This window comes from Montipora foliosa, chromosome 1 (genome assembly GCF_036669935.1).
Source record: "Montipora foliosa isolate CH-2021 chromosome 1, ASM3666993v2, whole genome shotgun sequence".
Taxonomy (NCBI): Eukaryota; Metazoa; Cnidaria; class Anthozoa; order Scleractinia; family Acroporidae; genus Montipora; species Montipora foliosa.
Window position 1 is genome coordinate 7,199,836 of NC_090869.1, and position 24,000 is coordinate 7,223,835.

Here is a 24,000-nt window from a genome sequence, read left to right on the forward strand (position 1 = left end):
AATTTTGATGACCTCTTCAATTTGTTGAACTTTCATTATGTCATTTATTCATTTCATTTGTCATGAGTAATGGACCAAAAAATTATTGATTTCTGTTCTTGCCTTATTCCTTATTCTGAACAGCTTCTTCGAGCATCCACACTAATGCCTGCAGACCAGCAAGCTATGGTGAGATTACATATTGTGTTTCTATGACTGAGTGGCTCATAGGCAGAAGGGGGCGGGGGAGGGGGGGAAATATTGTGCCTGGGTTTTGAGTACATGACTTTATATTGCTCTAAGAGCAAGAGAATAATAATGAAGTAAACAAACAGGAACTTCTGTTTGTATTTTAGATAATACATAGAAAACTCTGACCAAACCTGTCCAAGAACAAGCAAAAGAGATAGCACAATACAGTCAGACGTAGTGGCAGGGCTGTTTAAACTTCATTGTTATTTCATTACAATCTAGTTTTCCTTTAGTGATCCTTTTTGTTTGTTTGTTTGTTTGTTTTGTCTCAGATCAATTCCATTGTTCAGTCAAGGCAAGCCAGAGTTAGTTTTAATACAAGTTGGTGAGTCTCTGTTGTAAACATTAAGAACATTTATGTCCCCTTTTAACCCATTCACTCCTGAGAGTGAAACTTATAGATTACTTTTCCTCTGGCTGCATGATGCCAGATAATTTTACTTGTCAATTGGGGTCGCTTCGTGTGTGAATGGGTTAAAGGGCAATTGGGTAAAGATAGTTAAAGTTGTTAATAAAAGAAAGGTGTAGAGCTTAAAGGGCAATTTCAAAAAGCCGTCAGTCTGCTGTCTGCAAGGGGGCATGAACATCATCTGTTAATGGTTTATGTAAGTACAGTGTGCATCTTGTTGGTCTGCTTTTAGTTCCCAATGTCAAGGAAAGCTACAGTAGTTGTTTGAGGCACCCCCAAGGGCAGTGCTAATTGTGAAGAACAGCTCACATCCACCAGCTGTCGGGCGACTTGATGGTCGACTGTTGGCCAACTTTGATTTAGGGCAAAATAATACAAATTATTATTGTTCCTCCTTGGTCACAACCAACTGTCCTGTCAAGGAAACTAAGTTACAAGCTAAGCCTGTTGTCTGCATTTTACAGAAACTAATATTTTTTAAAAATTCATTTAATTTGTAATAAGTATGTAAATCATTTAATTTTATCCATTTTTGTATTTATTTGCCTTTATGTTTTCTATCATCAGGTTGGAAGATTTACATGAAAAAATTGTCATGGAAACAATGGGTATGCCAAAGTGTTTACTGTTTAGTAGTTAAAAATGAAAAGTGCAAAATCAAGAAAATGTTAATAATTAATAATTAAAAGACTCTGAAAGTTAGTTAGTGGTTGCCAGTTTTAAGTATTACCAACACGTTTCTTGCTTAGTAAGTCAAATAAACATTTAAGTGTTTTTATGTCTTTGATTGCCTATCACCACTAATATTGTAGTTGCTTTTCTTTACAGCCAAACGGATTACTCCTCTGGTGTGCAATCCTGGTCGCATCATGCTTACATCCTGCAGACTTTATTTTCAACCTTTCAACAATGCAGACCCCGTGAGTGCCTTGTACTTAAAAGTATTGTAGGATGGCATTATTCATATATACCAATATTCATCTCTGATGATTCCTCTGGGAATAATAGGCGCAGAGGTACCATTTGCCGCTAAATCTTATTACATTATCGATATTTCAAACATTTTTCGGGTTGTATATAATCTGCAAAGTAATCGTACATTGTAAACCCTGGTTGTTGCTTTTCATTCTTTTTATCTCTTAAACTCATCGGCAAGATGGGCTTGGGGTTAATAGGCACCTGAAAGAGTTGTGATGGATGCCATGTCCTCACACAACGAGGGAGAGACATGGTAAGCCTACCACAGTCCACCAACTGGCGCCAGTGTCACACTGACGCAGCAGTCAGTGGAATACATACCATCCCATCCCTGCCAGAGGGAGAAGTGGGTGGGAGCAAAAAGACGAGCCAAAAAGCACAGCTGAAAGATCCGCAATGGTCTGCAATGTTAGACTACAATTATTGTAGTAAATGCCTCTGCACCATGCAAAGGGTGACCCCCAATAGCTTTAGATTGTAATACTGGTGGCCAGCAATGCCTCAATTTTAACTTTTCCTAAACTTCATTTAGCCACATTTAACTATCTATTAATTACTATCAAAATTAATACTTTGGATTCGTGGAGAGGTGATTCAAGCTGACTATTTACTCAAGGGCTAGTGCTACATGTATGTCCATTACTCTTACTACTTTAACCTTGTTTAATACCCTGGCTATTGTACTTGCTTCAAAACTTGCCCGTAATCCTTCTGAAATTTTGCCATTTTAAAGCCTGAACATCTTTCGTCTTCGTCACAATCTTGTTTTCCGTATCTCAACCCAATCTTCACCAGTTTTCCATACCACGACCCAATTCCCTTAAATCCTTTCAAACAATGGAACTGTGCGCTATCCACAGAATTAATGCAGTTTTCATAATTCTGCAGATCGAATCTTACCTTCAAGTGCTAAGCGCCAAACTGCGTTTTGGCTTCCATCAATCAAATAATTTCTGATTATAGCCGGGAAGATCGACTCCTCCTCCAGAAAAGTGAATTGGAGTTTGTTCAAACACCATTATAATATGTTTTTAGAAATTCTTCAGTCAGAAGATTTTTACAGATTCCCATCTCTTTCCATCGTCGTCAAGTTCGTAAAATCTGTCAAGTCTCACTCCCAAGAGTCAATGGGTTAAATTTGCAAGTACTTGAGGGGGGATTTGTTTTTTTAATTTAAGAGCTTATAAGGCGCAAATTTTTTGTGTTTGGGGTGCGAGGCGTTGGCTAATTATCAAAACGTCATTAATTTAAATCAGTATGAACTTTTTATTGGTTGTTGGGTTTCCTTTTGTAAACGTTGGTGGTGTGTTGGCCGATGCATCAATTGGTGTTGTGTCAGCCGACGCTGCGGGGGTTTGTCAGTGACATGTTGGCAGACCCATTGGCTGAAGCATTGAGTTATGTCCAGGTTTGACCCTTATTAGATGCATGCAGATTTCAATAAGCATCACGAAGTGTCCCCTTTGTTCTTCTCGCCAACTCGACATCACTTGTGTCTCAGAATACAGACAATTTTTGTCACAAAGTGTCCCCGAAATGCTGCTCTTTACGTAAAGATTAAAAGCTTCATTTACCCAAAGCTAAAAATAGTGCTAACCTTTCCGCTTACGAGGCCCTGTTAGGGGGGGTGCCCATGTCCTCCGTCTGAATTTCACAGCTAGCTATGTCGCAATTTCGAAACAGATTGTGTCGCCTGTCGGAATTTTGTTAATAAATTTTAGCTTGTTGCCCCTCTGACAATCCCCATTCGCTGGAACGACGCCAACGGAACATACGGCCTCTATCTTTAGTACTTTTAAGCCCAGGGTTTTGAGACCTTTTTTAATGTTTAATACCTATTCAGACTACTTGGAATAGTTGTTGAAGTCAATGAAATTCCATCTAGTAAACTATACACGTGAATAAAGGCCTAATCTGGCAAAGCAATCGAGCTATAATAGTGGTTCTACAATTCTGGTAATCTCGTACCCAGATCTCACTCTGTCACTGGAAATGTGAGATCTGGTAAAGTTCGACAGTACACCATTTTTCATTGGCTACTAAAAAAAGGTTGCGGCAATGCAATCTACGCTCCGATTGGCTTATTTCGCAGGGCACTTAATTAAGGTTTGGTTTTCGCAAGCTCATGTGCTGTTTTGAATAAATATCAGTTGTGCGGAGGAAAGTTTTGTTTTTGTCCGACGCCGGAAAAGCTTTACAGTTGAGAAAAAGCCCCACGTACCCTGCCACTCGAATAAAGTTCTGCGTAGCTTGCTACGCGGTACGCAGAAACTAATAAATTCAAGTTGAAGTATGTGATCAATTGTGAATTTTACGGTTAGATTAACAACATTTTTCACGAGATCGTGTCAAGAAAATAGCACTCGTTGCAGTGATTAGGTCTAAGCACTCTTTAACATTTTCGCTTTTAATTTACTGTTCGGCTAACTACACTTTGCACGAGATTGTGTGAAGAAAATAGCACTCGTTTATTGATTAAGCTTAAGCGCTCGTTTCGGTGATTCTGAGTTACTCCGACAATTAAACAATCTCGGCCGTTCAAAACAATCGCCTGTAGCGCTTCTTTCTGTTTCAGCTTAAGTTTAAGGTTTCCTTGTCCTCTACCCAAAAGAATCTCTTCAAGAATACTCTCGAAATCCATGTTTATTCCGCAAAATCACCCAAAATCACAACAGAGAGTACGAACATGCGCAGTGATAGAAAAGCCCATATTTCGGGCATCGCTGGCACTGAGCATGCTCGAAATCGAACTTTACCAGATCTTCCTTCCGTATGACCGTGGAAGATCTGGGTACGAGATTACAATTCTGGTAGTGCAAGAGTCTAATGTTTCTTCCGAGTTCAACTCTGATTTATTTGTCAGACTGTGCTTTTCAGTAAATATAACAACCCAGGAGGAAGGACATTATCGACCATTCATTATCCACAAGGCATGCGTTTACAAAAGGGGGGTTAAAAATCATAGTTAGTAGAGGGGACTGGTTATGAAAATCGGCAAACTTCAAAGGGTTAAACAATGGCGCGGTCTCTGATGTTGAACAGACCCGTCACGTGACTCTGACCATGCACAAGTTCGGCACTCCGACGACTCGCTTATGACTCTGATAGTGATGTATTTCAATAACTCGCTTACGATTTGGAACACCGAGATGAGCGCGATCAATAGAGAAAAAAGTATCTCTCTGACAGACTGATGGAGTGCGCACGTGGGTCATGCAGGGAGAACATGATACGCAAAGCGGAAAAGTCCTCAAAGGGAGTGATGCACTGAATACGTCAATCACATGAAATGAACAATCAAAACAGCAGTAAAATGCGATGTATTTTTGTTCGCCTTTATTGGACCCTTATTAGCCTTAATTGGCCATTATTGTTAACAATGATCATTATTAAGTAATTACGACGAATTGTGTACGCGCAAATGTTCCGCAGTCCGCAGAACCTTCACAATTCTGAAATTCGCTGTCGGTCAGTCTTGACATTTGTGTTGCTTTCGGTAATTCGTTGTAATAGTCTGTTGGTCGTCGCCAGTTTGTGGCTATCATGTCGCCGGTTCAAGGCCATGTCGCTTGTCGGAATTTACCCCTAACAGGGCCTCGCTTACCTTATTGTTGAAAATAGGTAGCAAATGCTTAGACTTAAAGGGCCTTTTTGTGTTGGATGTCAAAATTGGTCGTGCATCAAATTAGGGTCAAACCTGGACGTAAGTGGAAGCATTGATCAATAGGATTAGATTTGTCACCCATAATTATTCATGTTTTTTTTCCAATTAACAACATATTTTTTCTTTGTAGTGTCCAGTTGTCAAGTGTAAATTATCGAACATGTGCAGAGTTGTTAAAAGGAGATACCTTCTGAGACATGTGGTTTGTTTTCCTTTTCTATTTTTGTAATACTAGTCATTATTGGCATTGAAAAGAGCTAAATTTCTCTGGCCTATGACCTTTGTCTTACAGTTATCCTTTTCAAAAGCAAAAATATATTGACTATCACCTTTAGATGACTTCATGTTGTCATTGCCAAAATGAATTTTAATCTTACATGTAGGTTTGAAAGAATCTGTCTTTGATTACTTCAATTTAGGGAATATTAAGTAGCCTACTTCTCGTAGTGAAGTTGTTACTTGTTGAAACTACTGAATGTACATGTATCAGTGATATGTAATCAGGCTATAATAATAATATTATTATTATTATTGTCAGAGAAGTGGTTTCCTTATCACTGAAAAGTTACATAACTTTAAATTAATTTTTTTTTTTTAAAGTGAAATAATTGAAATAAAAAAAATCTGTACTTTTGATCCTAGGGTGTTGAGATATTTTCAACTGATGGCTCTCATATGTACTTAGTATTGAACTCCCCTAGTGAAAGAGATTTGTTTTATGACCAGATTGTTGAACAACCAGGTAAAATAGTACTAGCATAAAATTAATTGAATTCGTAAAATTTGTGGTGCTTTCTTTTTGCAAATCCATACCATGAAACCTGTATTTAACAATAAATGTACCAGTAAAAATTATTAATCATTTAAAAAGGCGTTTTTTTATATTGTTTTAGAAGTGCATGTACATCCTGGTATATTAGGTAACCAATTACCTTTGACCAGTCTTGAGTACAACTTGGAATTGGAATGAATTATGTTTTGCAAGTTGTCAAAATTGGGCATGTCCCATTTGAAAACTTCTAAATGTTTTCCTCTCGCATAAGGATTGTCTATTAATTTCCCATAATGAGATGGTCATGCAATTTTTGTTTTAACTTAAAGACACACTCAACTACATTTCCACGATCGAATCTCTAGGAAAGGTTTATGTACAGAGCTCTGTACATAAACTGACCGTCTCCAGTTGTTCAAGATTGTGTTTCCTGGGGGGGGGGGGGGGGAGGGGGCTTTGCGTATGAAGGGGTGGGGATGCTCGTCATTAATTTTGAATTAAAACCCTAAAGGAGCCCAGTCTGATTTTTTGACCCGTAAAAGAGACCATTATAAATTTATTTAAAACATGTAAAGTATATATTTCTATATTTCTTCGTGTGAAACCCTAAACAACACTCAAGGGGTCGAGGAACTGCTTTTATCAGGGGATATTACTGTATGTGCTGCTGATGTGGCTAAATTTTTATTTATTTTTTTAGAGATTGAATTAGAAGATACAAGACAAGAGAACATGACACATAGATGGCAAAATGGAGCCATTTCAAATTTTGAGTATTTAATGTATTTGAATAGGTTAGTATTTTTGACTCTGTATGAAAGCACTTCTTTAGGTCATCTGGGGCTTCAGGTTATTATCTGGAACTTTCTTGAAACCTGGCTTCAGGCAATTTGCAACCCTTTTAATGGAGAGGGCGTAGTTTTTGACTGCTTAACCCATGAACACCTCAAGTGCCAGTTGACGAGTAACTGTTGTCTGACGTTAGACAGAGTAAAATCTGTTTAGTCTTTCTCCCAGGGGTCATTGGGTTAAAAACGTTTTGAAACCCTTGTAGAACCTATTAAAAATCCTCTAAAAATCATGAAAAACGTACTCAGTTCCCCTTGTAATTATTATTATCAGGCATTTGCCAGTGGTGAAAAAGTAGGAAAGGAATTCTTGCCGATTTTGGGGCTCATTTATTGAAATTCAAGCATGCTTTCAATAGACTTGTCTATTTTCATGACCTATTGGCACTAAGCCATTAACCAGCTCTTCCATGATTTTGTGAGTGCTTTTCTTTTATGGAAGTGTGGATTCTGACATGCTTTCCTTTCAGTTTAGCAGACAGAAGCTTTAATGATCTCACACAGTACCCTGTGTTTCCATGGATATTAGCTGATTACAAAAGTGATTCTTTGGGTATGACACTATTATACTAAACAAATTTAGAAGGCTATGAAGTCAAGGGACATTCACAAGACATTTTCTTCTTGTATGCTGCTTAACTTAAAATATTTTGGGAATGTTGATTGTGTAGTGACCAATAACAGTAAATTTCAAGCCCCAGTTGTTCGAAGGGTGGATAGCGCTATCCACCTCGTAACTCAATTGGTTTTGCTGGTGTTTATCCACTGCATAGTGATTTATCTGGCAGATAACATTATCCACCTTTTGAACAACCGACACCGGGACTACATTATTTTTTGTTTTTTAGTCACTATTTCTGATTTGGCTTGAGTTCTCTCATCCCTGATTGCCTTTCTACTTGCACTGCAGTGACATTCCCTAAAAATATTGCAGGCCATTTACATTTTTTGGAGCAAGAGAGTGGGTCATGGAAACCTGAAAAAAGGGAATTTGAGAAGTTCAATTTCCAGTCTTGCATGATTGTAAAAATTTAATGTGGGTCATGAAAAGTGATGAAGCATCATTCATGCTCATTCTGCGAAAGGAATCAACCCACACACTGGTCGTGAAGAGTAGGGCATGAGTCCTAATTTCATTCTTCCATGGGCTGGGTGAGATTGCTTATGGACTGGTAGCAGCTGTCACCGGTGCCTGTATATGCTGATGCCTGATCTCACCCATAAATTGATTGCTTGTAAAATGCATTTGAATATGTACCTGTATATAGAAAATTTGCTATATACATGTAATTCATTACCATTACCATTAGGCAATTTGTGTTATAGTCAATGAAGAAAAGTAAGGAAGAAAGCCACTCCATAATGGTTTCCTCTAAAGTGCACCTTGAATAAGTGATAAAAGTCATGGAATGTGAAAAACTGAAAATAATCCAAATTTACCTATCATTGTTCCTTTCATTTTAAGTAACAAGAGGCATCTAGCATGGATGAATGTCATTTTCCTTCACTGTTTGCTGAGAAATACCTGTACACTGTAGCTTGCTATCTCCTTTCCTTTTAGATCTAAACAGCAAAATGACATTTCGAGAGTTGTCGAAGCCTATAGGAGCTCTTAATGAAACCAGATTAGCTCAGTTAAAGGTAAGGGGATTTTGTTTAAGTGATTGTTCATACAACCTTTGAGTGTTTTGTGAATTTATTTATAGCCGTCATGTAGGATTTTCGTTCTGGCTGGAGATTTGTCAATGACATTTCAAACCATTAAAAAAATGCTCAAAACATTCAGGCATTTTTTAGTTTCCAATTTTTAAGTGATATGGAAAATGTCTTCTTTGCAGATATTGCAATATTCAACAGTGGATAGTCTTTGACGAGATGCTTGTTTTCCATCTTGATCACAGCATACATCGAACTGTTCAATATTTGCGTTGTTATTTGCATTTCAGGAGCGTTGCAAGGAAATGCCACAGCCCAAATTTTTGTATGGCTCCCATTATTCTACTCCAGGATATGTTCTGTACTATCTCGTCAGAGTGGGTAAGTCTGTGGCACTGTTGGATTTGGTGAAAGTGGGCTCAGATGCCCAGCAGATCCATCACTTAGGCCATCTTAAAGTTACCAAGGAGAACTTAGAAAGTGCTGCTCTCTATTGATTTATGCAAATCGAAGATAGATAAATAGATAAATAGATAGATAGATAGATAGATAGATAGATAGATAGATAGATAGATAGATAGATAGATAGATAGATAGATAGATAGATAGATAGATAGATAGATAACCGATTTGCAACTAAAAGTTGAATTATATGATTATTTAGAAAGTTCAGAAATCTTAGTTGTTTTTTCTTTTGCCTGCGTTACAAAGCTCTTTGAACAGTTGGTGTCCTGCTGTTGGGCCACCTTGAATGTCAGTATTTACTAAAGGAAAGGGAAAGGTGTGGCATTAAACTTATAATAAAGTGCTTGTGAACCAGCCTTTAAAAGTTCATGAATTTACCCAGTTTTGAATCAAAATAACTGACCTTTTTTTCTCTTTTTGAAGCTCCAGAGTTCATGCTATGCTTACAAGGAGGAAAGTTTGATCAACCTGATAGGTTATTTAATAGGTACAGTACCAAACCCGCAAAAAATTTATAAAACAGATGACTTTGTTTATCAAGATGGGTAGCATGCAAGCAGGCTCTTCCGTTGAAAATGGCGCGCGCTCGGAACATCCTCTTCGACCGCGCGCCATTTTCAACGGAAGAGCCTGCTTGCAGGCTACAAGATGGGCATATATTACTGGGAACACAGTAGTTTAAAATTGTGGTAAGTACTCTGATATACTAATGGTTACGAATCTCCACTGGCATAAGGCGGACATTTTGGTTATTTTTGGACCATTGAAGACAAATCCTGTCAATGATGTTATCAGGATTCAAACCTGATGCAAGTGCATACAACACCAACTTCCTGACCATGGGACTTCCGAGTATCTCCGCTTACATTTTGTGAGAACTTAGAGCGGTTTTCAATTGAGTGTCGAAAGTAATTAGCGAATTGCTTTTATTTATGATTACTTCACTCAGTGATTGGTTCAGAGTTCTCCCGCCATTTTTTCTACCAATCAGAAGTGAAACCAAAACCAATTGTGGCTCGCGCGTGCACATTTTCCCGCGCTTTGTGTCGGCTACGTGTTATTACTTCGAGTTTTGATTGGTTTACTGGATTGTCTCCGTCCTTTTTGATTGGCCAAAGCAATTACTTTGGTTTTGGTTTTACGACAGTCGATTGAAACTCGCTCTATTGAAGATGTGAGCTGTCAGTACGCAATGTAACCTGAAAATAAGGAAGAATTAACAATGGAGTGCCGTGAATTTTTGATCTTTCAGCGTTTGGCATTTGCAATTCTTGCTGCATCGAATTTAGTTGATTTTAAAAGAAAATGAAAATGAAGGTACTGGAAAATGAAAGGACAGTTGGTGTTGGTATGTGAGTGTTAAAACTGACATCGTTTACTTCAATTTCAGCGTTACTGAAACATGGGAGAATGTCTTGACGGGACACGCTGACGTCAAAGAGGTTTGTTCACTCTACTTTTTATTTTAGAGTTTAAATCTACGAGTTGATAGGTGATCCAGAGAGGCTGGACACAGATTGCAACCAGGACTGCTACTCTCGCATTGGCGTCATCAGCCACACCAGCCGCTGTCTCAGCCGCAACGTGACCGACAATTAGGGTGCGTCGACTTTGGTCGACCCCGGCGAACCTACGGAGCCCTACTAGATGACCTATTTATTTTGAAAGCGCAAAGGAGTTAACATCATCCAAAAAGGCAGGGCATCCAAAAACAAATTCGTTCATTGTTGAAGCTGAGAATTTGAATCCGGGGCATCCCCACACAATATGATCCCTAACCACTTGGCTACCGCGCCTCATACATCTTAAGGCCCGGGGCAAACGGCCTCAGCCTTAGTAATTTTGCTTCAACACTAGCCTGTGTTCCAGGCTCCAGATAGTCGGGGAAAACGAGTGGGGGCTTGCCCCCGCCTCGCCTCGACTCGACCCAAGCCCCCACTCGTTTTTCACACGCAGTTGTTTTTTGTTTTCCCGACTATCTGGGCGTCTGGAACAGGATACTTCAACACGGGCATTCGATTTTGTTGAACAGCAATGTCAAAACCGGTTGCCGCTTCCTTTCAACTGTGTTGAAACAGGTTGAATCGATGTTGAATGAGTTTAAATACCTTTAACCTTTCCTTTAACACCAATTCAACATTTCTTCTGTTATCGCGAATGTTGAATGAAGTTGTAGCCGTCATTGTTAGGTATTCGCGTGTCTCGTAATGACGTATCCACGTACCGTGGAGCCTGGCACTAAAAAACCGGTCCTCGCGTGAAGCTTTGCTGCAATGACGCAATGACTGAAAAATTAATTGTAACGTTGCGTGAAGCTGTGCGGAAAGTGTAACAGTTTTAAGACTAACTCAATTGTAATCTCAGCAACGGTTTCTGCAACTTGTCTCGCAACGTTTTAGGCCGTTGTAATGTATGTTATTTACATTGGGCAAGGTTTCTTGCAACTTGTCTCGTCATGGCGTTGCGTGACAAGTTGCACAAAACATTGCAGTTGTGTAACAGCACTTGTAGTGGTAGAACATCCAATCTAGGAAATGGAAAATCACAACACAGGTCAGACTCTCGAATTTTTTGTCCCGAATGTGCCTATGTCACACTAAGGAAATTGATCATTTCCGGGAGTCTATTGGTCGACAGAAAACATAGGCAGTGTGGCCCAGTGGTTAGGGCGCTTGCCTTGAGATCCGGAGATCCCGGGTTCAAGACCCGCTCTGACCCCTCGTTGAATTTGTTCCTGGTAGTCCCTGGTTCAACTTCCCAGCTGCACTTGTAAATAGCCAACTGGTTTGCCTCCGGCCAGTTGGGATTCTTAACAGTTGTAGTTGTTGTGTTCTGTTGTTTCGTTGATTGTTTCATTGGCCCTGAAAAGCCCCTATGGGGAGCGGTCAATTAAGTATGTATTGTATTGTATTGTATAATAATTCCGCAAAGTGTAAGCACTATGGGGCTTCTTTCATTTCCAACAGCTAATTCCAGAGTTCTTCCAGTCTTCTGGTGAATTTTTGTTAAACGGTCAGAATCTTCCCTTGGGTTGTAAACAAGACAAGACAAAAGTTATGGATGTGGAAATCCCACCCTGGGCAAAAGGTACGGTATACAGTTCTACGTGTCATTTACTATTCATGAGGAAGCTCAAGTACGTGACGTTTTTGAGCCAGTGAAGGACACCGGAAGTGAACATTTCGCTCACCAGGACAGTGGTAGTGTCAAGACAAATTAAAAAGGAAAGCAGCTGACTTCCGGTTGCCGCCAGTGGCTCCAAAACATCGAACGCTTAAAGGGAATCTCCACTCTTACTACAGAATGAGTTTAAACCGAAGAAAATTATGTTTACCAACATTTGTTTTTAAAATAGTGTTTATATCAAGAAATGTGAATTTTAAAATCGCTATTTTTCACTTTCACAATTCGCGAGCGCAGCCATCTTGAACAAATAGCTTTTGTCTAATAATAGACCCGTAACACGTCAGAATTATTCAAGATGTCGGCGCCCGCGAAATTCTAAAACGTATTTATTTTGGATGCAAACACTTTCTTTCAAAATACTTTAGACTGACTTGACTGTAACGGGTATTTCCTGTGATTTAAATTATTTTTTTGTTGAAGTGGAGCTTCCCTTTAAGCTTCCCAATCAACGTTTGCAAAGCTGGCCAATTTGGGGATTCAGAGATGCCACAAACAAGGATACTTTTCAAATGCCCGCTCTCTGGCTCTTGCTACTTGCTCGCGACTTTTCGTGAAAAAGACGCCTTGCTTACTTCATTCTGTATTTTTATCATAGATTCAGGTGACTTCATTAGAAAGAATCGCGAAGCTCTTGAATGTCCATATGTCTCAGAAAGACTTCACCACTGGATTGATTTAATATTTGGATATAAACAAAGAGGACACGAGGCTTGGAAAGCTGACAACGGTAATACTTGTTAATCTTTCAAATAGTACGGGCGCTGAGATTGGCTAAATTAGCGGGCCGTCAACTCCTTGCCCCATCTATAGGCATGTTTCAATATTTGTTTCTTTGAAGTAGAATTGAAGTCTGAAGTAGATTGTACGTCGTGTAAGTTGAATGAAAAGGGAAATGTCAGTTTGAGGGATGGCCATGAGTGTTGACCGTTTGTAAAGGGAACCCAACCTAACCTTCTCTGTCCTTGTATGGGCCCATTTACATTAGTAGGGCTAACGCTCACATGTTTCATATGGGGTAGAGACCTAGCATTACACTCTAATCAGTTAAGTCTGTTCAAATATAAGTGCTACACGGCCAACGTTTGCAAAAACGTAATCCTTCCTTCTAAGAGAGACCCTGAGACTGAGGTTGAGGGGAACCTTCAGTCTGACTAATGAATAATTTTAGACTCAACAAAATAATATTTGCAATCAAATTTGTTCCACAGTATCGAAAAAAGAGTGAATTTCAGAATCATTATTTCCCGCTCGCCGCCATCTTGGATAATTGTAACGTATTACGGTTGCCCTTATTGTTTTCACACAAAGAGCTTTTGTTTTGAAAAATAGGGCAACATTACACTAAACAATTATTCAAGATGGCGGTGCCCGGGAAAGAAGCGTTTTTTAGATTCATATATTTCGGATACAAACGCTTCCATTGGAAAAAGTTGGAACAAATTTGATTGAAAACATTTTGTTCTTTGGTTTAAGTAATTTTCTTGTTTTAGCGGAGGTTCCCTTTAACAAGAAAATCACAAAATGTTATGTTATTTTCAGTTGGACACAGAGCCATTTCAACCATGGGTCTTGCTCATGTACGTCAAACTGATTCCTCTCCTTTTGTAGGAGGACAAAGATAGATGAAAAAACGAACAACTCTCGAATATTTGGTCCGGCGACGGCGGTTTTTCACTTGTCAGTTGTACTCGCTTTATAGTCGCCCGGAATTGTAGAGGGATTTAGCGTTGTATGTAAGGCAAACTGCAAACGTCAGACTGGCCTAATCAGTCAGACTCTCGGAAAGTCTCTCATATTTACAGGAGTCTGTCGACTTAACAAATCGAATGTGGTTCAGCGTTGTCTGCACTCTTATGACAACGATATTCGTCATCACAGTGGTCAAAGTGTTTTGTTATATCTCCCAACTCAAATACGTTTTCCGATTGGAGGAGAATGTGTAACGTGTCATGGGTCAAAACTCACTAATTCCCTTGGGAAACAACGACTTGAACTTTCGACTCTCACGTGATCAGGAGGTGCACCTTTGGAACAGCGGCAAATCCCGTGCAAAAATCCGTGTATTGTTCTATTTTGAGTTGGGAGGTGCGACTAAACATTTAATGACTGCGCCCCGTGAGTTCACTAAGCACTTATTGACTGGTCCCCCGGGAAACAGTGAGTTTTGTTTCCCCTCGACCCTCAATGTTCCCCTCGGGGAAACGATACTCATTGTTTCCCTTGGGACCAGTCATTAAGTGCTTAGTGAACTCACGGGGCTCAGCCTAGTGTGTCCACAACAACTTTTGCCCACTGTGATGACGAGTATCGTTGTCGATAAGAGTACAGACAACACTGAACCAAATTCGATTTGTTTTTTACCACAATATTTAACGCCAAAGAAAATGTCGTGACACAAAAAAGAGCAAGCGTTGTCAACAACTTTCTCGCAATCTGAGTGGTTTATTTCCCAAGATGACACGAGCAGCGTTGTGTGGACTCTTATCGACAACAGCAAATTAGCCAATCAGATTGCGAGACTACAAGCAATTGTGGTAAAAAGTTATATGTCCATTTAAGAATTCGATCGATTTAATAATTCCATGAGGGTTAACAGATAACTTTGCTCCATTTGTCTTTTCAGTGTTTTACTACTTAACATATGAAGGAGCGGTGGACCTTGATAGGTAAGAAACGGGATGTACGTTGAGAAATTGATCATTTAGACGATAGCGGCAACGGTGGGAGATACGATGGAAATGAGAAGGAAAAAAACGTCTCGGGACTCTTTGTCTCCGTAAAGATAAAAAAGTTCGAGAATAGAGTGTTTTCACGTGACGTCACGGCGGTCATGTTGGTGTACCCAACTAATCTTCTGGGAATTGAGCTCTATTATCTTGCAAACGTTTTCTTTTGTTTCGGTGGAAAAACAAGGTTACTGATCGCGTGAGTGAAAACGCTCTATTTAATCATCTTTCGTCTTTGGATTGAACTATTGGTAGAAAATCAAACCTTATAGCATGACATAGTTAAATGCTACTCTGGTTTGAAAAAAACTGATTGTTGCTTAGAAGGTTACAACTCAAAGACTCAACGTTTCCACACACCTGTCTCGTGTCTTCATAATCAATCTTTATTGGGTCTTTGAATCGTAACTAATTCTAAGCTACATTCAAGTTTCTCCAAACCAGAATAGCATCAAACTATGTCTGATTGCTAACCTGGTTGCAATGTGAATAGTGACTTTTGTTGTTTCATAGCGTGTAATCTCACGTGGGGTGCAGGGCTGACAGCTCTCGCCTCCCACCATTGTGGGCCGGGTTCGATTCCCAGACTCAGCGTCATATTTGGGTTGAGTTTGTTGGTTCTCTACTCTGCACCAAGAGGTTTTTCTCCGGGTACTCCGATTTCCCCTCTCCTCAGAAACCAACATTTGACTTGATTTGCGTTAATTTGTTAATTTCAGTTTACAGTGTCCCCAATTAGTGCCTCAGCGGTAGAATGACTAGACACTTAAATAAAGTTCCTTTCCTTTCCATTGATTAGGATATGTATGCTGTTGTGTCTGTTTAAAATTCCTCTGTGAGTTACGTCTACAGTGGTTTTCTATATTCGTTGGTCCCCAATTCAAGACTAGACACTTAAATAAAGTTCCTTTCATTTCCATTGATTAGGATATGCATGCTGTTGTGTGACTTATGTCTGTAGTAGATTTCTATATTCGTTGGTCCCCAATTCAATTCCATTATACTTGTTTGCTTTTTGCTCCTCAGCGTTTCTACTGATATGCTTAATTTGTTTTTTTTTTCCTATAAAGCCCATTCGATTATGCTGATAGAGAATATGGCTTGATATTTTTTTCTCAATGCGAATTCTGCAATCTGATTGGCTCTGGGAGCGGGCGGAATTTTTCTATCTTGCCCACCAACCCGGGCTGAATCCTAACCCTGGTTGCGTGAGCTTGGGTGATGACCTTAAATTTCCATTTTTTTTACACCGAAAGCGTTTACCTACAGAAGTTAGTGTTTCAAAACATATTTTTAGTAGACAAGAGGTGTGGAAATAGATTTCAAATAAAAATATTTCTCTTTGAAACGTTCAGTTTTTAAGTCGCTTACTGCATTCGCTATCATGCGCGATGCGAGTCAACAATTTAAAAGGTGATTTCAGAGAGGAAGAGAGAGAGGGGAAAAAATAAATAAGTTTATTTTTACCAGATAAGGGTCGGTTCTTATATCGAAAAAACTGTGACCGAAGTCTTAAAAATGCTGTCCTCGGCCTGCGGCCTCGGGCAGCATTTTGAAGACCTCGGTTACAGTTTTTCACTATACGGACCCCCCAGCTGGCAAGTAACATATAGATCTATTATGTTTTGATTATGTTAGGATTGAGGATCTAAACGAGCGAGCATCAATCGAAGCTCAGATCCTCGAGTTTGGACAGACGCCTAAACAACTATTTACCAGCCCACATCCACAGAAACGGGTAAAGAATGTTTGTTTATGTAATTAATTATTTCAACCAACCAACCAACCAACCAACCATCCATCATTTATTTGCCAAATAGACCTTATTCACGACGGCCGCCATGTTGGATTTGCTATTATCATGCAAATTAGCTACACACTTCTGAGGGGGCAAACAACGCAAGTTCGAGAGGTTATAACGAACATCTGAGCCACACAGATGATTTGTTTCACGTTCATTGAATGTTTATCACCTAAGTAGTAAAATAGAATGATTACACAAGTTACTTCGATGTTTTTTTCAGTGAAAAATGAACAGATAACGAAGTAAAAGTCAAAATGTCAAAGGTAATCAAAAGATATAAAATTATTATAAAAGGCACTTAATGCTAAAGTGTACTTTTAGCAATGTTATTTCAATATTTCGACGAGCCGATTTTCCGCAATTTGCCTTTTTCCCAATGTTTGCCCCCCAGCATAACACATGGCTAATTTGCATGACAATTTGAAAACCAACATGGCAGCTATCGTGAATAAGGCCTATTAGAAGATGTTTTATACAACGGAAAAAATTAATTTGATCAGGCAAAAAACCACTCAGAATAGTTATAAACTAAACGAGCTGAAAAATTGGCTGAACTTCAGAATACAGGGCCGCGATTGCGTGACATGGAATTAGCTTAGAAGAAAAGTATCCTAAACATTCATGACAGCTAACTTTAGGCCTAATTAGGCCTAAAGAAAAGTTTTTAGGCCTAAGGTTAGCTATTATGAATGTTTAGGATGCTTCTTCTAAGCTTTCCTTCTAAGCTAATTCCATGTCACGCAATCGTGGCTCTCTGAAGTTGCTCGAAAAATTATTGTCTGCATTTGTAGAAAGCGTATTGTTATCACTGAGCAATTGCTTTTTATTGAGTAAATAGTTGATGTTTAAACTTCGGCTTCCCTTTAACGATACGCTGAGTTTTGCGGTGCTCAGATTCTCAAACCGAAAGGTGGCACTTGAGTTGAAGTAGTAATTAACAGGCCGGGACAGGAAGCTTTCCTTCCGATGACGAGCAATCTGAAAGCTATGCATTCAGATTAATCTTAATGGGTTTTTTTTTGTTTTTCACACAAACTTGGCACTTTTTACAATTCTTCCACCCTGACAACGATAGCAATGAAAATATATAGCGAGGTCTTTCAAAAAGCCACGACAGAAGTCCAGTGCGAAAATTGTATGATCCAAGTTGTAGGCTATTTAGACGTTTTGCGCGTAGTGTTTTGTTTTTCAAATTAGTTACCACGTTGATTGGGTTTTAGGCAACGGGTATCAGTCCAAACACAAGTACTACCCCTTCCCCCATCAGTAGCAGTGTGCTGAATGGATTGAGTCAAAGTGAGCGTGGTATCAAAAACCAAACCAATGTGCCAGTCATTAAAGTCAATGGTACGTATATACAAAGCGAAGATTGTTTACATTATTCGTTGATTAATATTCCTGAAAAGAAAAAAAGATTTGTTGGGAATAATTGTAACTGACAGTTGGCATGTCAATTCTTTTGTTTTCCCCTGTCTACCAATCTTTCTAATTTTCCAAAGCAGTTGAAACGGAAGCAGAAAGCAGGATTCCAATAATTCCCTGACCAAAGTTTCTGAGTCCGTTTGCCATGGAGTAGTTAATTACTAATAAAAACTTTAGGTACCATTAAGTCTTGAGATGAATTAATTTAAAAAAAGGTAGAAAACAAAGTTCATCGGTATAATAAATCCACTTACTAGTGTCATGCAACTAGTGGACGTGATGCTTTCTTTCGTTTTATTCCCAAATAAATGTTTCTTCAACTTGCAATTGCTAACTTTATTATTGCCTTTTCTGTCCGACTAGTTGGGTGATACTTAAACCCTTCGCCCTCAAGGGCCACGGGTCATTAGCCGTTGCGGGCCACGGGCCCAATGTGCCCTTTGCAGGTTAGTCATCACATGGTACAAAAAGCGTCATACTGGGACGCAAATTGCGCACTGGGACATCTTAAACGAAGCAAGATAATTTAAATTTTCTTTGTTTTAGATGTCCCAGTGGGCAGTTTGCGTCCCATTATGGCGGTTTTTGTAACACGTGATCACTAACCTGCAAAGGGCACAAAGACCTTTTTGCAGATACGGCGGCCATCTTGATTTCTATTGTTTCAAATAGCTATTATGGGATGCCCAGGGGGCAAATACATATTAATTTCCCCCCTGAGCATCCCATAATGTCTTTCGAAACAATAGAAATCAAAATGGTCGCCGTATCTGCAAAAAGGTCTATTGTTAATGAGTTTGGTCGGAAGGCCCAGTTTTCTTTTACAAAAAGGGTTAAAGGCTGAAAACCTCTTCCGATTCAAGTCTTTAGAATGTTTAAAGCCACCAACCTTCCTTGTTTTTATGTTCCAGTTGACTTTGATGAAGACTCATACCACAGTCCTTCGCAGTGGACAAACATGGAAAAACTCCAGCGCGCAACCTGCCATAAACTACACAAAGAGTAAGAATGCAGAGTAATTTTAAATTGGGTATGGTCTAGAGGCCGTCACCCAAGAGTAAGATTTATCCAAATTGACCTAGTCCCCATCAGCATCAAAAAAGTGATCACTAAGCTGCAAAGGGCCCATTGTTCTCCTATCTGAGGATTCTAATAATTTCCTGGATGGGATGTTCAGATGCTTTTGGAGAGGACAGGGTTAATTTTTCGATCCAGTCTCTCTCTTTGTTAAATTTTTCTTCGAACATGGCAAATTGTAAATTAACTGAGTCGAATATCGCAAATAGGTTAGTTTCGAATTGTGTAGCAACAAAAGAACAGAGTCGAGGTTCAGGGGAATAATTTGCATTGTGTTTAGTTCAAAACAAAGGAAAATGCTAATTATTCTTCTGAACCGCGACTCTGTTCTTCAGTGTTGCTGCACAATTCGAAACTAGCGTATTCTATGCTCGCTCTTCCTTTCATCTCGTCTTGTTGACCGATACATATCTTCTCCTTTGGACGAAAGAACTTTCTTGCCTTTGGTGTTCAGTTTTAAAAAGCTATGAAATACTTAAAAATACTCATACTTTTGATACCGCCAATTTGTAAAAGAACATTTTATAATTATAACTAAGTTTATTAAAAAAACCTAAATGGAATAAAATTATTGAAAACTATGAAAACATTTTCAATTGGTTATTAACCTTAAGTGTAATCCCCGCTAGAAAACAAAATAACTCGTTTGATATACACTGTAAGGTTAACCTTACGTTTTACAAGTTTTTTTTTCTCCTTCTTTCCTCCTTAATGGAACAATCTAAGTGTCTTTTGGACACGGTGTGACTTAAACGGCTTCATTCAGTTTCTTTGTAACACAATCCTAAACCCTTAACATGGGCTCTTTCAAGTTACTTTATGTACGTTAACCTGATGTGTCCTGTGTAGGGAAGCTTCTTCTTCTTGTTCTGTGAATGTCAATATAACCAACAGTCCTCTGACGCAACACAGAAGGTTTGTGGCACTTCTAACACTGATACATGAACTGAATTCCGTTGACAAAGATTTAAAATCTTAAATTGTAAACTAAACTGTTTTTGAAGGTACAATAATTCTAGAAACTTTTGTTTAAATTCGTGATCTCAATGGGTGAAGGAGTGAAGTGGCTAAAGTCAATAGTGGTAGAGACAGTGTTCAATCATTCCCTGCTAGCAGAAGCTTCTTTTCTTTTACATCTTCTGGGCGGACGGACTTTACCAAATGGCAAACATTTGTTGGGCCTGCGGCGTTTATTTTTAATGCTGAGCTTTTAAATCCCTTCAACATTTTGGTGTTGTTGCTTACATTATATCAAACAAAATAGCAACTGCTAGCTGGAAAATCGAAGAACTAGTTAAATGAAAAATGTCTTTTAAGAATAGATTAGTTCTTTTGTGCAAAATACTTTAGAAAAACGTCAAGGTTTGGCAACTTCGATCCCAAGCTTTCCCCGTCTCTCGCTTCAGAGTACGGGGGGACCGGAACGAGTTAGCAAGTAAGTTGATGATAATCGAAAGAAACTCATGACATGTTAACCCGTTCATGATTAAAATATAACATCCGATTTTCTTAAAGAAAACTTGGAATACCTGATTTAAAGAATTAAGAAAGATAGTTTAAGTGAACCATCGATGTTGGTTTTCTACCGCCACTGTTCAGTTTTCGACTTCTTTTTCTGTGTCCTGATTTTCCCAGTGTGATGTTGTGCATACCACTGTTACATCATAGACAATCCGTTCTGTACTCTGTCATTCTACTCCGAGACTTAGTAACGTCGGTATAACTGTAGAGTCTATTCCGGTAATGTACGTATGATATGATTTATGTATATATATATATATCAATGTACTCTGCTCTCATTCCCTCTTCTACTTGACTGGAAAAAGTTTCTTTTTCCCTTTCCTGTTATGTGAGATGCTATTTATGAGGTTTATTCATTGTTCGTGTGACATTTTGCAGCACTGTTACGTCGGTAAGACTGTCAAAGGATTGCAAGAACGTCTTTTCCGTTTCCCAAGGTACATGTATTGCAAATTTTAGTTTATATGAACGCCAAAACAGTACGTAGCTACGCAAGTGCCAAATTTGTCAAAAGGATTTAGCGCTTGGACTTAGCTCAGGTTCATTCGCAAAAACCGACTTTGATTAATGGGCTGGAGGTCTCACATCATGCTGACGCGAACCGACACGCATAGATCGTTCAGCCGCCCACCTCAGTTACGAGCGCAGAAACACCTACCACATAGAAAATAAGTTGTGTGACAGTGGTCGGACTTTGACTTTCATTGACTAGCTCTACACTGAAAAGCGCGGGAAACGAAAAACCAGCTGTTTGTACACGAAGACATGCTATAATAATAATAATAATAATAATAATAATAACAAATAATAATAATAATAATAACAACAACAATAATAATAATTATAACAATAATAATAATAATAATAATAATAATAATAATAACAACAACAACAATAATAATTAAAATAATAATAATAACAATAATAATTATAATAATAATAATAATAATAATAATAATAATAACAATAAGCAACTTTATTCATTTAACTCAATGAAAAGGAAGGATGCCAGAGGTTATCCCTATGGAGGTTATCCGCCCGCAGTTAGATGTAATTGACTGAGAGTCGATTTTGATGACTGAGGGAGGAATACCGGAGCAGTATCCGGAGAAGAGTCAAATTGAGATCGACTAAAAATCAGCCCACAGAGGGTCACAGAGGTGGGAGGTGCGGTTAATTAGAGAGTTTTAGCAGCGACGACGAGAACGACTACGAGAACGAGTTTAGCTCGTTCTCCTAGTCGTACTCGTTGTTGAAAAAATAAGGTTAAGCATACATCAACAACGAGTACTAAAATAATTTGGCGCCTTTTTTATACTTTAGCGGGCGCTTTCACGTTCAGAAAAAAGTTTATGAAAGCGCTACAAGAGCAAGTTTAAAAATAATTAGTTTAGACTTCATCTATTGAGATTAATATTGCTTAGCTTGCTGATGACAACGTGTAAAAGAGGTAAGTTTAGCTTACACACGAACGAATTTCGATCAGAAGTCGGTTTTCCAACTTTTTATTCGGTTTTTTGTAAATAAAACTGCGCCTACCAAAGCAAATGCAAATAAAAGCAAACCGCTAATAATTAGTCTATCGAGTTTCTGTTAGGATAAATCTGCTGAAAAAATCAGTTGTCGTTAAAAAATGAAATGTTTTCCTTCCTTCGTTTGTTTACTTCATGGCGAGCGCGAACTGGCTGCAGTTCCGAAAAGCATTTGTAACGGTGTCAATAATCCGAGACCATATCCTATTTTCACCACAAAACTTCAATGAATACCGTATATATATGTTAACGGGCCGCAATACGAGATTAGAAACTTTGCGCATGCTCCTTAGAACTTGCTTCCAAATCTAGTACTGGTAGTCGTACTCGTCGTCGGTGCTAAAGCTCTCTATTAACAATTATTCTACGAGGACGCACTGGGTATAAAGTGATCCGAGGTGGTTATAATCATTTTATATCCAGAAAACCCGAGTAGAATAATTTTTTCATTTAAAAGTCCAGGATCAACAGCTCTTCCACTGAAGCATCGATTTTGGCCTGATATCCGTAGTTCAGTTTTTAATAATAACCGCTAAACCATCCTGGAGTCCGTTTCTCAAAAGTCCCAAAAAGCCATTTGTGAACCTGCCAACCGCTTGTTTAGGAAAGCCGATCTTTTGACGTGTTTTCAAGGTAACAAAAAGCAAACCAACTGTGAAGTTTGACGACTTAAATCCTCTCCGTTCTTGAGATACAGGTTACACTCGAAAATGGTCCCTTACGTCTTGGGACTTTCGAGAAACGGGCCCCTGACTCCTTGCTATGTGTTGACGGTCGCGCATATCACAATCGTAAAAAATGCATGTCGCTTTGCACTTGACCAGCACAGCGCAGACATTTATTTTTAACCCTAAGAGGAGTGTTGTATTCATTCTTAGATCTATTTCGTTTTTGACGAATGAAAAATGAATAAACTGTTCGAGTGAGACCTTGACGGCTGCTTTTGAAAACTTTAATCCTAACTTTCGTCAATATACGTCATTATAAGGCGTAGATCATCCCTGATGATGCCGTAGATGTGCGAAAGATCGGATTAACGTTTTCAAAAGCAGCTGCGCAAGACCTCACTGGACCAGCTTATTCATTTATTGTTCATGTAAATATGCTGCTAAAGGGAAGCATCACACGTACTATTTTGTTTTTGTTTTTGCAGATACACAACTGAAGATGTATTCAATAGAAAACAAAAAACAGTTGAGAGGAATCAACTTGTCATCAATGGTATGTGGCATTTTTTTTATTGTTTTTGCATTTTCCTGTACTTGATTTTTCTGATGTTCTTTTTGCAGGCCCTCTCGTCTTGTGCTATTATGCCAGATTCAAAAACTATCATTGTTGGATCGTGGGATAACAAAATGTGAGTATGCTGAAAGTCTCTGACTGGACAATTAACTTGTCGCAGGCTTGGATTCGTGAAACGGGAAGAGTAACGCACAAGGTGCTTTCTTTAAGCGACGGATAATTAGCATCGCTTTCAGCTTGGTGTTGCAAATTCACTCCCGTCTACGAATACTTTAGGGGTGCAGTGATGGCGCAGTGGTGAGAGCACTCGCCTCTCACCAGTGTGGGCCTGGTTCGATTCCCAGATCCGGCGTCACATGTGGGTTCGAGTTTGTTGGTTCTTTATTCTGCACCGTGAGGTTTTTCTCCGGGTATTCCCCTCTCCTCAAAAACAAACATTTGACTTTATTTGTGTTGATTGTTAATTT

The 24,000-nt window shown here is 38.9% G+C and overlaps 1 protein-coding gene across 5 annotated transcripts in view; it reads left to right on the forward strand.

Annotated features, from left to right (window-relative positions):
- Positions 1–24,000, forward strand: part of LOC138013413 (protein FAN-like) — a 47,981-nt gene that overhangs the window by 11,890 nt on the left and 12,091 nt on the right. For 3 of the 5 annotated variants that reach the window (XM_068813881.1, XM_068813754.1, XM_068813816.1), the window contains 22 exons: positions 124–168; positions 504–556; positions 1,208–1,248; positions 1,469–1,560; positions 5,413–5,484; positions 5,925–6,024; positions 6,755–6,848; positions 7,373–7,455; positions 8,464–8,543; positions 8,849–8,939; positions 9,447–9,510; positions 10,414–10,465; positions 11,990–12,110; positions 12,805–12,936; positions 14,833–14,875; positions 16,574–16,673; positions 17,960–18,086; positions 19,073–19,163; positions 20,088–20,153; positions 21,138–21,196; positions 23,445–23,512; positions 23,581–23,648. In XM_068813881.1, coding sequence (XP_068669982.1) covers positions 124–168; positions 504–556; positions 1,208–1,248; positions 1,469–1,560; positions 5,413–5,484; positions 5,925–6,024; positions 6,755–6,848; positions 7,373–7,455; positions 8,464–8,543; positions 8,849–8,939; positions 9,447–9,510; positions 10,414–10,465; positions 11,990–12,110; positions 12,805–12,936; positions 14,833–14,875; positions 16,574–16,673; positions 17,960–18,086; positions 19,073–19,163; positions 20,088–20,153; positions 21,138–21,196; positions 23,445–23,512; positions 23,581–23,648 — 1,742 coding nt within the window. The remainder of the gene's footprint in view (positions 1–123; positions 169–503; positions 557–1,207; positions 1,249–1,468; positions 1,561–5,412; positions 5,485–5,924; positions 6,025–6,754; positions 6,849–7,372; positions 7,456–8,463; positions 8,544–8,848; positions 8,940–9,446; positions 9,511–10,413; positions 10,466–11,989; positions 12,111–12,804; positions 12,937–14,832; positions 14,876–16,573; positions 16,674–17,959; positions 18,087–19,072; positions 19,164–20,087; positions 20,154–21,137; positions 21,197–23,444; positions 23,513–23,580; positions 23,649–24,000) is intronic. The other 2 variants (XM_068813938.1, XM_068813982.1) reach the window with 1 other exon arrangement.